Here is a 16,782-nt window from a genome sequence, read left to right on the forward strand (position 1 = left end):
CATTGGAGGGTCAAATTCTAAAGTTAAAGCTCAGCCACTTTGGTCATCTGATGAGAAGAGAGGAGTCGCTGGAGAAAGATTTGATGTTGGGAAAGGTTGGGGGTCGCCGGAGAAGGGGTAGGCAGCGAATGCGATGGTTAGATGGCATCCTCGAGGCACTGCAGATGAAGTTATGTGATGTTAGGAAAATAGTGAGAGACCGGAAAGCGTGGCGTGACATGGTTCATAGGGTCACGAAGAGTCGGACACGACTGAACGACTGAACTGAACTGAACTTACAGTGAATTAAGCATGCAGCTAATTCCCATGCTGCCTGTGTCGACAAAGTGAGTGAAAGCACTCGCCAGGCAGAAATTACCAGGAATGTCAACTGTTTCTCTGAAACTCCAAAGGGACTTTGGCGGTCATTTTTCATGAGACCATATGAAGTACTGAACTCAGTATATTTCCATTTGCAAAAAAAAATATAATAATAATGCTGTTTACTCACCAGAACTTTGTTGAAGCAGAACCGCATGCTGGAAATTGTTTTGAAGGGAGATAATACAAGGGTTGATCAGCGACGACGGAGTCTGGGTCTTGTACTCTTTGTTATGTGCTCGCTGCGCCATCTTTCAGTGTTTTTGTTTGGTAAACATCGTGACTCCACTATCATCACACCGTATGCCCCATCATTCTGCCTCTAATGAGGTGGCAGCAATATTTATTCAAGTGGGAGATAGGGAGATAGTATTTCATTGCCTCCAAGTGTGATTGTTGCATGACCCATGTTGATCTTGTGTGAAGACACTACGCTATCGTGTTTTATTTGCGGCTTACGGTGGACACCCTTCTTAGAACCATTTCTTTTATTTATTGGCGGATGTGCACCAGATGTGCATCATTTGTGCATTTTCTCGTGCTCATTCCAAAACTGCAAACTTGTTACCCAATGCAGGTAGGTTTAAATTTAATAAGGAAAATTGGGTCTTTTGTTTCAACGAAGCATGATTGGTAAACATCAGATAATAAGGAGATTGCAATCCTTAACTGATCTAGAATCACAAAGGACTGCAGTAAAGCATAAATAAACACTTTAGGATGATCTGGAAAAAAGTTATGGCTGCTCAAAATTGCCAAAGAAAAAGCCCATTTTGGCGACTAGAACAAATGATTTATTTTGATAATTTTGGCTAACAAACAGTGGTTAAAAAGCTGTGTTATTTCAAAACTTATGAGTTATCTTTCTGGAAAGAAAAAGAATTAGTTACAGCGATAGCTGCTATAGAAGCCGAGATATCGCTCCTCTAAAATGGTGACTGTGTCCAAAATTCAATTTTGAGAAATTAGGGAAAAATGTTTTTGGTATATGTTTGAATGACCAAGGCTAACAGCGACTGGATAAAATGAGTTATGGCTGGTTTTTGGTTGAATGCACAGTTTCTCGTCGAGATAATTGTCCCTGCAATTCAGAAGGAAATTTATTTCGACAAAGTTCGCGATTGCCACTGCCGCTGCGCCAGTAGCTTTTTCGAGTGCTCAATCTGTGGCGCCCATGAAAACTGCTTGGGTATCACTTTTTCTACATCGCCATGATTACGATGCTTGTACGCGGGAGGTATCTCCTCGGGGAAAGCGTTCGCTCTCCTATCTGTCGTGACGAGCACCATAGGCTAAGCCGCTATCGGCCCTTCGCAGAGCGTAGACACTTTGTCACTGATTGCCGATAACAGGATGCCTCGTCACTGGCGCGCCTCTTGTCTCTATCTTTTTTTGGTTTTTAGGCCAGTATGACGCTAAAACCTAAATTTTCTGCGTCTTACGCCGTGGTTGTGATGACTGAATGTCACTAAATCAGCTAGGCTTTACTGCGCGACTTTTTCAAAAGGGTGCCAGGCCACAAGCAGTCGAAGCCAGCAGCCAACCAAAAATGGCCAGTTGGGTTTGATGCTTTCGGAGCCCAATAGCATCGCAAGTTTTGTCCCTTTGTTTTCTGCTTCAGGTATCCGCTCACAGACGCCAATTTTGACATGGGAGTAGCCTGAATTATGATCTCTCAAACGAGACCAAAATGATGCTGGTGGAGCACGTATTTCTTAATCTGCCACCGATAAAAACTCTGTGCTATTTTTCAACCAAAATTTACTCATAATTGTGGAAATGAAGAAATTGAAAATCTGATCTGAAAAGAGCAGTGTCCCAACTTAAGCCTTGCTGCCTTAGCAGCTGCATGTCCATAACATTCATAGCTGCAGACCTGTGGTCATTTCATTGTTGCTTCACAGAATGCTGTACATTTTTACTGTAGAGACTTCGGAAAAATTTTATGGCTGAACCGCTTGGTTGTTTACATTGGGAACTGCATACAGAGCTTGCATATTGTTACGAGGCATGTCGAGATATTAGGAGGCGATGGTACGTCGTAGCCGCAACAGTTCACCGTCAGGGACACACTCACAGGAGAACCAGACGTAGCTGCAGCGTCGTCTTTCTCTACTAGCCCAGCACTTCGTCATCGTCTCTTTCACTGCGTACCGTAACAATACCCCCCGCGGAAGAAGCACAGTCCCGGTGCGTAGACTGCACAGGTGAGCGCGAGATATAAGGTTTGAGACAGGCGACATGCACGACTTCTGGATGATGGTTTGCCGGAGAGTGGCGGTTCACAGGGATAATCTTGTACGTCACGTCGGTAAGTTGCCGCAAGACCTGGTAAGGGCCCACGTAGCGGGGCAAAAGTTTCTCGCACATGCCTACACGTCGAGCAGGGAGCCAAAGGAGGACGAGGGAGCCAGGAGGGTAGTAGGCGTCACGGTGCTGGAGATCGTAACGGTGCTTTTGAGAACGCTGGGACGCACGAAGCGGTCTCGAGCAATATGACGGACGGCATCAGCGCGGGCGATGGCATCAGAAGCGTAACTGCAGGAGGAATCGTCAAGAGGCAGTAAGGTGTCGAAGGGAAGTAGAGGGTCGCAGTCGAAGAGTAGATAAAAGGGAGAGTATCCGGCGGTACCATGCCGTGAGGAGTTATAAGCGAATGTTATGAAAGGTAAAAAGATGTCCCAGTCACGGTGATGGTCAGAAACATACATTGACATCATATCGGTCAGGGTACGATTAAGGCGCTCAGTAAGACCGTTCGTTTGTGGATGGTAGGCCGTTGTGAAGTTGTGGCGCGTAGCGCATAAGCGCAGAAGGTCATTAACAACTTTAGAAAGGAAGCAGCGACCGCGATCGGTGAGCAGTTGACGAGGAGCACTGTGAAACAAGATGACGTCATGCAAAAGAAAGTCTGCAACGTCGGAGGCACAGCTGGTGGGGATAGCTCTGGTTATGGCATACCGGGTGGCGTAATCGGTCGCTACGGCAATCCATTTATTCTCTGAAGTCGATGTGGGGAATGGCCCGAGCAGGTCGAGACCAACTCGAGAAAAGGGCTCAGTTGGAACTGCGAGTGGTTGCAGGGGCCCACTAGGGTGAAGGGATGGGGTCTTCCTGTGCTGGCACAGCTCACAGGCGGCGACGGAATTTAGGGCGGAATTTGGTCAACGCCCAAACAAGTGCAAGGCATTCGCGCTCCGTAATGGAATAATTGCGCTCGGACTGAGATAGAAGGCGGCTGGCATAGGCAATCACACGAGAGTGGCCGTGCTGGTACTGGGCAAGGATGGCGCCAATACCATGTCCGCTAGCGTCGGTGCGCAGTTCTGTAGGCGCAGACGGGTCGAAGTGCGCCAGTACAGGAGGAGCGGTGAGCGCGGAAATGAGCGTTGTGAAGGCCTGAGCTTGTTCACGGCTCCACGAGAAATTCATGTTTTTCTGCAAAAGGGAGGTAAGGGGACGTGCTAGGTCAGCGAAGTTCCGAATGAAGCGACGGAAGCAGGAGCAGAGCCCGAGAAAACTTCGCACATCACTTGTATTACGTGGTGTAGGGAACTCGCGGACTGCACGAACTTTATCAGGGTCGAGCTGCACACCATTTTCGTCAACCAAATGTCCCAGGATTTTGATCTGGCGGCGGTCGAAGCTGCATTTTTTTGCGTTGAGTTGAAGACCGGTGTGGCGAAAGACTGCCAGTATCGTAGAAAGCCGTTCAAGGTGACTTGTGAACGTGGGAGAGAAAACGACAACGTCATCTAAGTAGCGTAAGCACGTTGTCCACTTGAAGCCACGGAGAAGCGAGTCCATCATGCGCTCGAAGGTCGCAGGAGCGTTACAGAGGCCAAATGGCATGACCTTGAATTGGTATAGTCCGTCAGGGGTGACAAATGCGGTTTTCTCTCGATCACGTTCGTCGACAGCTATTTGCCAGTAGCCGGAACGCATGTCGATCGAGGAAAAATAGCTGGCACCATGCAAGCAGTCGAGGGCGTCGTCAATTCTCGGGAGCAGATAAACGTCTTCTTTAGTGATCTGATTGAGGTGGCGGTAATCTACACAGAATCTCCAAGTTTGATCTTTCTTTTTGACTAAAACGACAGGAGACGCCCAGGGACTGCAGGAAGGCTCAATAATATTATTTGTCAACATCTTGTCGACCTCCTTCTGTATCACGTGGCGCTCAGCAAGAGAGACTCGATAAGGCCTTCTGTGAATAGGGCTGGCATCACCAGTATTTATGCGATGGGTAACGACAGATGTCTGGGCCAAAGGTCGGTCGGCAAAATCAAAAATGTCCTTGTACGAAAGCAAAAGGTCAGAGAGAGCACCGGCTTGCTGAGGTGTCAAATCCGGTGCTATCATGGGAGTAAAAAGAGTCGAACGAGAAGCTGATACGGGGGGTTCAGACAGAGGCACAGGCTTGAGGGCAGAAACTTCGCAGTCAGCCAACGGAAGCAAGTCAGCGAGTGCAATGCCATGGGGCAAAACTTGGACAGAGCGGCTAAAGTTAAAGACGGGAAGATAGGTTCTGTTATCCGTGACGGTCAGGACAGTGTGAGGGAGTATGACGTTACGGTGGAGAACAACATCGGGGATTGGACAAGGGACGTATGTACCATCAGGAATAGCAGGAAACGGGGCCAAAGGAACATACATGGCAGCTTCGGGCGGTAGGCGAACAAACTCGACGGAGCAGAGGCGTGGCTTGATATCTGTGCGGTCGGAGCAGAAAGGCAGGTCTAAGCGAAGGAGGCCACTTGAACAATCAATCAGGGCAGAGTGCGCCGTTAAAAAGTCGATGCCGTGGATCACATCGCGAGAGCAGCGGTCGATTACAGTGAAGAGCACAGGGGTAGTTCGACCACAAATGCTCACGCGCACAGTGCAAAGTCCCACGACGGCAGCGACGCCTCCATCGGCGACACGAACGGCTGATGAAGAGGCGGGTGTGACAACTTTTTTGAGTCGGTGGCGAAACGATGAGCTGAGGATGGAAATTTGGGCACCAGTGTCAATGAGGGCGGTAACAGGCACACCATCTACACAGATATCTAGAAGATTGCGGCGACGAGCGAGGGTCAGCAGAGGATTTTCGGGCCGGGTCGTCAATGCAGCTTCACCTCCGGGAGCTGCATTGATCAGTTTTCCGGGAGCGGGCCAAAGAAGTGAGGGGACGAGGAACGGTGAGGTAGGGGCGAGCGGGAACGGCGGGTCTGGGGAGATGGCGATCGGCTGGACATGCGCGGGGATGGCGGGTTAAAGTCACGAGAGGGCGTATCACGGAGAGAGGTTGGGTGTGGTCCGTAGGCGGTGCTGCGATCATGATAGTAGCGAGGTCGAGGTGGCGGAACCCAACGGCTGCGGCATTGGTGAGAAATGTGGCCGGCACGTGAGCAGTTGAAGCAGATGGGTCGGTTGTCCAAGGTCCGCCATTCTTCTGGGTTGCGGTAGCGTCGGGTAGATTCGGGGTATCTCGTCGGGAAGGGCGCAGTCGGAGCCGCAGCAGCTACCACAGGAATGGTGGGCTGGACAGATGGCTGTGCGGACGGCTGACCAGAGCTGAGGCTTACACTCGCATTAAGGCCCACGTTCGCGAATTCTTGGCGAACGACAGCTTGGATCAGTGCTATAGTAGCATCCGCCGGCTGAGGTGTGAATGCGACGGGGGCCATTGCTTCCAGCTCTCTGCGAATGATCCTGGGCAAGTTTGGCTCATGGGACGGCTGCTGCAGTGTTGGCAGATCTTCGCACGAAGACGTAGCAACTGTGTTTGGCAAGCGGTCGAAGCGGGGAGCAATACGACGATGTTTAGCTTGCTCAAACCGCCGGCATACCTCGAGGACGGAGTCGACCGTCGTACAATCTTTGCAAAATTGAAGGTTAAAAGCGTCGTCAGCAATGCCCTTTAAGATTTGGCCCACCTTGTCACACTCGGGCATGGCGCTGTTCACTTTGCAGCATAGAGCTAGTACATCTTGTATGTACGACAGATATGATTCGGTCGACGACTGTGCTCGCGATGCCAGGTCGTTTTTAGCGCCGAGCTTGCGTCCGATTGGCTTGCCAAAGAGATCCTGAAGCTTCTCTTTGCACATGTCCCAGGATGTTAGATCTTCTTCGTGTGTCTCGAACCAGACGCGCGCCGTACCAGCCAGGTAGAGAATGACATTTGCAAGCATGAACGTTGCGTCCCATCGGTTGTGCTTACTGACTCGCTCGTACATAGCGAGCCAGTCTTCGACGTCGATGTCATCGGTGCCGCAAAAGGTTCCCGGATCACGAGGCTGCGCAACGACGACAGTGGGCGCTGGTTGTGCCGCTGTAGAGGTAGCTGCGTCGGACTGCATAGTGCTAGCACCAAGTTGGCGGCCACTACGGAGATCCAGCTTGTGGTATTGGCATCTAACCCAGCACCTCCACCAAGATGTTACGAGGCACGTCGAGATATTAGGAGGCAATGGTACGTCGTAGCCGCAACAGTTCACCGTCAGGGACACACTCACAGGAGAACCAGACGTAGCTGCACCATAGTCTTTTTCTACTAGCCCAGCACTTCGTCATCGTCTCTTTCACTGCGTACCGTAACAATATTGAGGCACCTTCTGTCTCGTAAGTTTAACAGTGGTACTTATTTGGCTCAGATATGTGTGATGCAAACTCATATTCGTCTGTGCCAAGATCAGCTGACATTGAAAAATTGACTGCCACCAATTCCAAGTTGCCAGGAAAGGGTGCTCAAGGGAGTGCACCTTGCAATGCCTATCTCGGCACCTTTTCTTGTTGTGGTGGTTTCCTCTGCAAGCAATAGATGGTGTCACTGCTCTTTCCGGCAGCAACTGTGCATTAGCTGCTTTCAGTTCCTTGATCTCATTGCTAATGATTGAGTTTGCATCATGCTTGGCTGGACCAAGTAACGATGCTCGGTCAGACCAATTAAGTACAGTAGAACCCGGATATATCGAACTCGAAGAGGATTGCAAAATAGTTCGATATATAGATAATTCGATATACAGAAATCGGCTTGAGATGCCGCTTGTGATTGTGAAAAATGATACTGTTTTTGTCGTGTAATCAACCCACTCGCATAATGAACCCACTTCCCGCTTTTGCCTCTGAGAATTTGGAAAAAAAAGCGTCTCTTCGTTTTGACCGTCGCATCCACAGCCCATTTATTGGCAGCGCTGCGTGTTTATCTTTTGACTATATAAATCCTGTGGTGGCAGGGAGCGAACTTGGCAGTGTGCCAGTGATGGCTTGATTGCACAAGCCTGGTTCGATTTATCACGCCGCGCTTGGGGCGAAAGGAGTCCACTGCCACAAAATCATTGGACAGAGTGACAGCTGCAAATGCCGTTTGAAGCGAACAATGTCAAAAGACGGCATCATGATCACAGCTGAGCGCGTGCTTCCGTTGATTTATAGAAGAATGGACGAATCTCGCAAGAAGAAAAAAACCCTACCTCTTAGCATCTGCAGCTGCCATAACTTACGCTGCGCCGCATGTTCAGCACAACAAGGATGACTTTCCCAAAAGAAAAAAAAAATTGCTGCTTCCTGACGTCCACAGCCGCCATAGCATACGCTACGCCGCACGTTTAGCACGACGAAAAGAATGAATGACTAAAAAAACTGCCGCTGCTTATCATCCGCAGCTGTAGCACGCACGACAACACGAGATGCGCATTGCACGTCAGTCAGCCGCTGCGTCCAGAGCATTCAGAATACACACACTGGAGAAAGCGTCTACCACGGGCTGAGCTGGCTTGTCCGCTCATGCGTAGTGCGTGCTACTGTGAACGAAGACCGGGAAAGAGAGAGGAAGGAGAGGGATAAAGCTCGGCAGAAGAGTGGGCACACCCTTGCGCTTCGCTCTATCGCGCTTTTCCCCTCTCCCGAGCACCATGGCTGCATTGGTTCCCTCTCCTTCATGCATATGGCTTGCAAACGTCACATGCTAGCGCGGCAGCGATCACCACAGACGCGCGTGCTTTTGGGAAAAGAGTGCGGCACTGCCCTAGATCAGCCGTCGGCGAACTATGCCCTCTCATTCTTTCCGCACGTGGCTTGAAAACGTAACGCGGCAAACGGCCGAGGGTGATGCGATCGTCTTTGGGGAAGGCGCACCGTCCAATGCGTGGTGCAGAGTTCGATATATCTAATGACTGATGAAATTGTGTTCGATATACGATTCAGCTTTCTTATACTTTTACATAGGAATATCAAGGGGATATTCCGTGGGTTCGATATAACCAAAATTCGATATATCCGGGTTCAACTGTATTGCCAAATTTGCAATGTAACAAAAGTTACCTTAGTATGTAAGCTCTGTGTGCAGTGTTTGAGGCAAAAATGCATTGATTGTCTACGGTAAAAATTATCCCCATTATTTTCTGAGCCAGCCCTTTATGAGCCTTGAAACTCTTCCAGAGTCACTGAATCGGGCTTGTAAATTGCAGAATCATCAAACACCCATAAGGCTACCCGATTGTCACTTACCTCAGCAAATAAGGCCACCTTTTTTTCTGAACCCACGTTACTCAACTCTAGCACTGTGCCTTGCAGACTGGACGTTTCAGATGTTCATAAAGCCAATCGGTATTCATGACTTGTGGGCTAGGTAGGCATTGTCAATGCACAAGTAACGCCAAGCTCCCTTTTTTGGGGCCCATGACAATAGACATAGTTTTATTTTTGTACTCTATTCTAAGCGCATGTCATTTTTAGGTGATTAAGTTAGAATGAAGTATGGTAATGTCCTAGCAGTGGCGGTGGGAGGGCAAGTACCCCCTGGGGTGTGGGGGAGGATTCTTCAGTACTTCTCAATTTATGTTTGGACAAAAGCTGTGGGGAATAATTCTTGCAAGAATGCGTTACGGGGGGCTAGACGCTACAGTCGCCTTCTAGCCCCTACATGCCAGCCCTAGCAGACAGAGCCGAGAGCCCCAATCCACAGTGCTAGAAGTTGCCATAGCGGCGGGTTTGCGCCAGAGGGGACAAATACTGAATTACCTACTCGAACAGAGATTATTGTGCTCGAGAAGTTGCCATGCGGCGGGTTTGCGCCAGAGGGGGCAAATACTGAATTACGTACTCGAACAGAGTTTATCGTGCTCGAGTACACGGCAAGGCACAACACTCAAATACAACCGCTGTAGTGAGCGAACGTCCCGCTCGCGTACGAGGGTGAAATAAACCACCTAATGGGGAAGCACACGCAGGGAGGAGAGAGGAAGAGTCTGCTCACCTTAAGCGGCTTCGTGTTCACAGCCTGTTGCGGTAGGTGCGTACGGTGACTGGGCGATTCTTGGTGATGGCTGTGGTCTTCTCAGCGGAAATAATGAACAGCGCGCGCGCTCAACTGCCGAAAAGCCCTGAGACGCGCTCCTCAACTTGGACCAAGGATAGGAGGCCTCCGGCTTATGCTGGGATGAAATAGGGAAGCCCGCAGCAGCGTCGCTGCGGAAGACTGGAAACCGGTAGGGGGTGGCTATTGTGTCCTCTCCTCCGCCAACCTCCTTAACATCGCACGTAACTCTTGTTAAAATTATGCACTGCCGTTATAATGGGGGCGGTGGATTGTAAATCCCCACAAAGCTTGGGTATATTTTTTCTGAATGAGCTATCAAGTACACCAAGTGTTATTGAGAACTATGGAGTTAATTTTAAATTGGAAATTAACATTTGAGAAGGAACAGCGTGGTTCCTATGTAGACACAGGCCACCAACCACCGCGAGTTTGAGCTTCGTGTGAGCCAAGGCCCCGATCAGCTGTCACCACATGCACCCTGAAACACTGCAGCTCGCACTCAATCTCCACATGGAGGAGAGCATGCCTCGCTGCAATGTCACAGGCCTCCAAGTTCACAAAGGAGACTTGATGCACACAGTCATCGCTTCCCAGGAGCGCGCGAGGAGCAAGGCTCTGCTACGTGCACGAAGTGACGAGGAATGCGCGCCGCAAGCACGCAAGGTCATGCTGTGATCTTTCTTATGGTGGTCTAAGGGCTTCCTTGAGAGAGTGGGCAATCAACGCCAGGTACGCCTGCCGCTGATCGCTGAATCATGATTGACAGGCTTGAGCTGCGTTCTCAGGTACATCCTGGAGTGGGCCAGCTCAAGTACGCACTGGTTTGCATGGACAATGGCAGGCGTACGAGAACAGTAGCGTACACACCTTGTGATGTCTCTGTGGGGTTTCTTTCCCGGCCCTGCTCGGATGGTTGCGCGAGCGCGGCCGTCGAAGCAGTGCAGTGTTCCTGCCAAAAGGTGACAATGAGAAAAGCCATTGGGACGCCAGGGTGGAACTGTGGTCGAGCGACAGTGACAAGTCATCCGAACACCTCTCTGCTGCAAGAGGCGGGAGACAGAAAGGGGAACAACGGGAGCGGGCGGGGGCTACGCAAAAGGCAGCTGCGGAGATTTATTTATATTAGCAGCGCACACACAATCGGGAAAAAGGATTATGTGAATGTTGCTGATACAAATGAATCGCAACCAACTTGCCCGGCAGATTGTGTTATTCAAGCTGCGGAGAGCCCGAATTCCACATCCTCTTCTTCTTAATTGCCCTCCTACCCGTCAGTGGAAGAACGCGGCAGGTCCCCAGCATGAAGAATGCTATCCTCACGGAATAGTCAAACTATGCTTCTGAAAGATGAGAGATTGAATCCTGGCCTCATCGGCGGCCGCTTTTCGATGCAGGCAAAATGCAAGGTGCCCGTGTGCTGTGCGATGTCAGTGCACGGTAAAGAACCCCAGGTGGTCGAAATTTACGGAGTCTTTTTCCCGGAAATTTCCGGGGCTGCCTAATGAGCAACCTTTGCATGTTTAAACGGAAAGATGAAAGACGCGTTGTACAAAAGAAGACTTACATTCTTTTTACAGTATCTATAAGATATTGTCAGAGAAAGAATGCTAGCAGACGACGGACAAGGAAGAGGTGGACACACACATGCACTCACTAACAACTTTATTTTGGAAGACAGCCGATCCGCGCTTTATATATGGACGAAGACCAAAAGTGCACATGAGCACTGTTATCAGAGCTCAAACCACAGCAAGCATCCGAGGAACGGCATCTGATATTGAACACAATCAGCGCTGTGACACAGAATGTGTGGGGCGGGGCAGATGCAAAGAAACAGAACGGGGGCGCAAATGAAGCCCAGGTAAAAAAGATTGAAGAGAGATAATGTGGCTAAAAACAAAAATGAATATATTCTTTGCATCTGCCCACACCACACATTCCGATTCACAGCGTTGATTGTGTTCAATATCAGATGCCGTTCCTTGAATGCTTGCTGTGGTTTGAGCTCTGATAACTGTGATCATGCGCACTTTTGGTCTTTGTCCGTATATAAGGCGCAGATCAGCTGTCTTTCAAAATAAAGTTGTTAGTGAGCGCATGTGTGTGTCCTCCTCTCCCTTTTCCGTCGTCTGCTAGCGTTCTTTCTTGGCGATGGTTCCAGCCAGCGCGGTGAGTTTGCTGCAACTTGCACCGTAATGTGCACAGACTGCCTGAAGTGAACAACGAAATCACCGCGGACATATGGGCCTGCTGCTACAGCGGGGTCGTGGAGCCAATGCAGCAGCTAATTTTGTTCACTGAAACCTAGGTTGAGAGCAACACAATCACGGCACACGAATGATCCAGTCACGTGATATTTTTTGTATTTCGCGGGCTTTCTTTAGAGCTTGAAAAAACTATACACCTGAGGCTTTCTTTATTGTAAATAAATGAAATGTGGGTTTTGGAAGGTGCTCTCCAACTATGAAAATCTTAATTATTAATTAGGTAATTGCTAAACAAAAAGTTCTCTATGGTGCGCCAGATGACTGGCAGCTGTATACTAGTGGTTTCTCTGATCCATCTCAAATGTTTCATAACCCTTGGCTAAAGTTAGCTTGGACGCCCTGTATAGGGGCTGGTTATATTCCGTGCATTTTTCGATCACCTGGTTGATAGTGCGAATATGAATAATTGTTGAGTGACCCTTTCTGAATACCTGCTTGATCTTTAGGTTGATTGAAGTCTAGGGTTTCTCTAATTCTATTAATGATTACCTTAGTAAATACCTTGTATGTAATAGATACTGAACTGATTGGTCTGTATTTTTTCAAGTCCTTAGCCCTTACATGTGGGCATTTTGAAGGCCCTCAAACCAGTAGTCTGTTGCACCAAAAGCCTTTGAGTGTTGTTATATGGGTGGTTTCAGTTACCATTGAGTCAGTAATCGATAGAGGGAACAAAGGAGCTCCCAGGCGCGGAGCGCTCCTAGCAGTGCACCAGGAAGTGATTTCAGAGAAGTGTAACCGCTGAAAAGTGATGGAGCTTCAGAATATACAAATTATTTCTCAGAAAAAAAAAAGACTGTCCTGGCTTTAAAGTGCTGCAGCAAGCACAGTACCATTCATGCCAGCTATACTAAAACGATCAACACCAGCTTCCTGAAAAGTGTATGAATGCTGTGCAGCTTCTCCAAAGAAACGATACTTTCTTCAACATAGCATAATATTGATGTAACAAATTATTTTGTTTTGAGGTTAAAGTTATGGGCTTACTGCTTGCATGCCTACAAAATTATTGGTGCGATTGTGGAACCTTAGTATATTCCGCGGTTGAGTTTGTTGTATAACAGCGGCGGAACCCTTTCAGGTATGATCATTATTGAGAATCTCAAAGGCTGTCGACTCAATAGCATTGAAAGTTGCCCTGTGACAGGGATGTAGCACTATTAGCCTAGCCTGGCCATGTGTAAGGCTTCCGGGTCATGCTCGCGCTGGGTAAACAACACTTGGCAGACTTTTTTAGCAGTGAAGAACAGGCTGCAGGACTTTACCACAATGCCATGACTACCAAACACTAGCCGGTGTTTTCTTGGTTATGGGATATTGCCAGGGTTGTGTAGACTGCACTGGGAGAGTTACAGTTTGCTTACGGGAAAATTGCGGGGCACAACGCTTCTGTCCGTAGGCTTATATCACACTTGGGTCACCACGGAAAAAAATAAGGGTCTCGGCATGTCTGAAACTGCTTGTCAGCATAATGTTGTTTCAAAGGAAGTCCATTGGCAAGCTTTTGTGAACCAGTGTGGAACATGCATTATTGGCATGCATTGGTAGATATTCCCATTTTGGCGCCCCAGAGTGAAGAGTCAGGCAAGAGGCAGACGTTAATTTAATGAAGTCTTACATTACAAATGGATCCGAAACTACTGACCACGCCTGAGTGTAATCACAGGCAATAAGGATGCTCGCCTGCCAATTCCGAAGACGTGGGTTTGATCTTGGCCATGACAGATACATTCCGATGGAGGCATAACTCAAGATGCCTGTGCTTTGTGCGATGTCAGTGCAGTTTGAAGTTTTCCAGGTAGTCGAAATTAGCACAGGCTTCCACTGCTGTGTGCCTCATAACCGATGCCACCAATAAACAAAATTTTCGGTTGCTAAAGTGCAAGAAAATGCCTCAGTGCCATGGAGGTTTTAAAGATGTAACATATGAAGGGTTGAATTTCTGTCTTTAAGTGAAATCATAAGTAGGTGTTCCATTCTTAAATGTCTGATGTTCTTGATTTTTTATGAAACTTTGATTGCAGAAATGAGTAGGTTGAATCGTAGAATCAAGGACATGCACTGTTTCTGGCTATTATTGCACTTACTTTTAGGTTTTCTGCTCAGACCAGTAATCAGAACTTTGTTTGACTGGTCGGTCTCAATGCAGCACTAGGTACAGCCACATTGTTTTCTGAGCCAGCGGGTGAAATTCTTGTGGGTGAAACTTGGAGTGTTGTAGAAGCTGAAAAGCTTAGTCCCCTAAATTAGACTTTTTTTTCTATTTTCACCAACTGAAATTGAAAAATAAAAAGCTTATGTGGTATCATATAATCCTGAGAGTGATTAGGGCAGAAGATATTATAAACTCCACATGAAAAGTTTATTCTTTAGTTAAACCAGATCTCATTCAGGTTTTATGGTGTCTGAAGTACAGAAGTTCATCTCCACAATTTTCTGCTTTCAGCAAGAAGAAATTTACGAGTTCTGCCTTGGTCTCTTGAAGTCAAACTCTGACCTGGACTCTTCATTTGACTTCGCAGCTTACGTCATTCAGGTGTTGTGCCCTGAGGTAGGTTGAAGCAAATGCATTTTAGTTTTTCCTGCGTAACAGTCATTTTTTTTTTTTAACTTTTTTTAGGAGAATATATATTGATATTTGGACAGTTGTATTGCAAATACAATTGTTCAGTTGAGGAAATTGGGCTGTTTTTGTGAATATGTTCTTGTGTTATGTTTCCACGCTGAAAGAAATGGATGCCTAAGAGGCATTGGAAAGTGTCTACTAATTCAGGAAGGGATTGGTCGCTTCATTAGAGACACTGCCCTAAAGTCAGAAAATTGATTAATTAGGTTTAATATGTTTTAATTTGTGGAATGAATGCTGAATTCACTTGAAGTAATAAATAAAAATGGCAATGGTAATTCTTGAAAACCATTTTGTTTTTTGTTTTTTAATTAGCAGATGGATTGGTCTCTGTGTAGTGGTGGTACTATACGATGCTATGTTGCTGTAATGCTTACACCATGAATACCGGGGTTATGGCGAGTGACAAGACACTGCCACTCGCTGTAGTCATGATGTTGTGATATATTACCTCTGGGTGTGGCCAGACTAAAGGGGGATGCACATGCGCTGCTGCCATCAGCTGTGAACCCATGTGCTAGGCGAGTGAGGCGAGCCTGTTGATGAGTTATTGTTTACCAGTAGGTTGCTACATAGGGTATGTTATTACGATTTGAAGCCCGACACAGTGGTCACTTGCAAATGTCATGATGCACTTGTGATGGCAGCATTGAAAGGTACACAAGTGACTTGGCCAACGAAAGCAGGTGCAGGCACTGGGAGTAAACAAACCACATGTCAGCAGCCTTTATTGAGTAGGGGTGGTGCCAACTCAACCACTTTTTTTTTTTTTGTGCACTGGAGTGTACTTTAAGTTTGGAGCGAAAAAGGGGGAGCATCATTGTATTCACAAGTATTTTCAGTGTAAACCCTTTCATGGAAACTGCCCAAGTGGTTGTTATTGTGCTTCATGTCTGGGTGTGTTTTTATATACAAAAATAAGCACAAAGTGCTGCCATGCATTCACTGCACACTCGCCATAGCCTTGTAAAAACGACTTCCATATGCCAAGTTGCTCTGTGAGCCATGCTTTTCTGTTATAGGTGAAGCGAGCCGTTAGCTTATGTTTGGCAGCATGCCAATTCAGGGTGCCCAAAAGTTGTGCTGATACCTGAGAGAATTACAAGAATGGCTTTTAATGCAGGAGTGCATTTAATGGCTACTTTTTCAGCTCCCATAGTTTGTCACTGTTGCGTTCACCAAGGCAGATCAACCTCGCGAAGTCCACTGGTTATGTTGGAGGGTATTTAGAAACTCTCTTGTGTTATTGTAGAAAGTGGTACTCCAAAAAAATGGCAGGCGAATAAGTATTAAACTGTGGCTAGGTACGGCGATTTGAGAAATATTCATTAAAATACTTACTTTCCGCTCATTTTCGTTCATAAAGTGGATTGTTTTGGTCACTCCCAATGCGATAGCTAGAATCTGCGCTGGAAATCTCGGCGGCAATTTTTTTATTCCGTATACCTTTAAAACTTTTGCCGCTCCCATGCCTGCTCCAAAAAGGTAGAGCCTGCTTTCCACCCCTGTTAAAGGAAAATAGGGATGCAAGTCGCACATTTCAGCTACTGAGCTCACAAGTATATACAGAGTGTGTGCTCTTCAAATAGAGGTTGTACGACCAATTTCTGAAAGGCATCTTCTTTTTTGCTATACAGCATAGATCTTAAAATTGTAGGCCTATCAGGGGTGATTGTATGCCAATAATGACAAACTTGTTTGCCTACCTAAGTGATTTGAAACTGAACGCCCAAGCTAAATCGATGCTCTATTGCTCCAAAATGCTTGATATTGAAAATGTTAGTTTTCCAGACTGCTAATAAATCACTGTTCCTTTCCTCCAGAGTGTTGCAAATTGCAAACTTTGATGCTCCAAAAATTCCTCCAGATTGCATTTTGTCCGTAGTGTCTCCATGAAATGAAGCTGAAAAAGATCTTTTTCTTACAGTAAGGGAGGCGCAAAAGGGATTGATGGCTTACCAAGACATATTCAGAGATTATTGTTTAATAAATTGAATTAAGCATAATATTAGCTGTTAAAAATTCTTATCACAATTCAGCTTGGAAATTTCTCACACACACAAACACACTTGTGTAAATCGACGTGTTATGTGAAATGTCGGTGCTGTCAGTGGCTTGGCTGGGCTTAGGTGTCCAGGTGCCGACAAGACATTGTCGCAACATGAAGACCAGTGCCTAAAGTCTGGCTCCACTAGTGGTTCGAGCACAGGTTGAAAGGGAAA

General features: G+C 47.3%; 1 protein-coding gene across 1 annotated transcript in view; it reads left to right on the plus strand.

Moving 5' to 3' along the window:
• The window catches only part of LOC146205064 (uncharacterized), a 120,698-nt gene that overhangs the window by 99,803 nt on the left and 4,113 nt on the right, over positions 1 to 16,782 (plus strand). The window contains exon 12 of the mRNA XM_084589749.1: positions 14,381 to 14,485. Coding sequence (XP_084445875.1) covers positions 14,381 to 14,485 — 105 coding nt within the window. The remainder of the gene's footprint in view (positions 1 to 14,380; positions 14,486 to 16,782) is intronic.

The sequence above is a fragment of the Amblyomma maculatum genome, chromosome 1 (genome assembly GCF_055883805.1).
Source record: "Amblyomma maculatum isolate TAMU_Amacu chromosome 1, ASM5588380v1, whole genome shotgun sequence".
Classification (NCBI taxonomy): Eukaryota; Metazoa; Arthropoda; class Arachnida; order Ixodida; family Ixodidae; genus Amblyomma; species Amblyomma maculatum.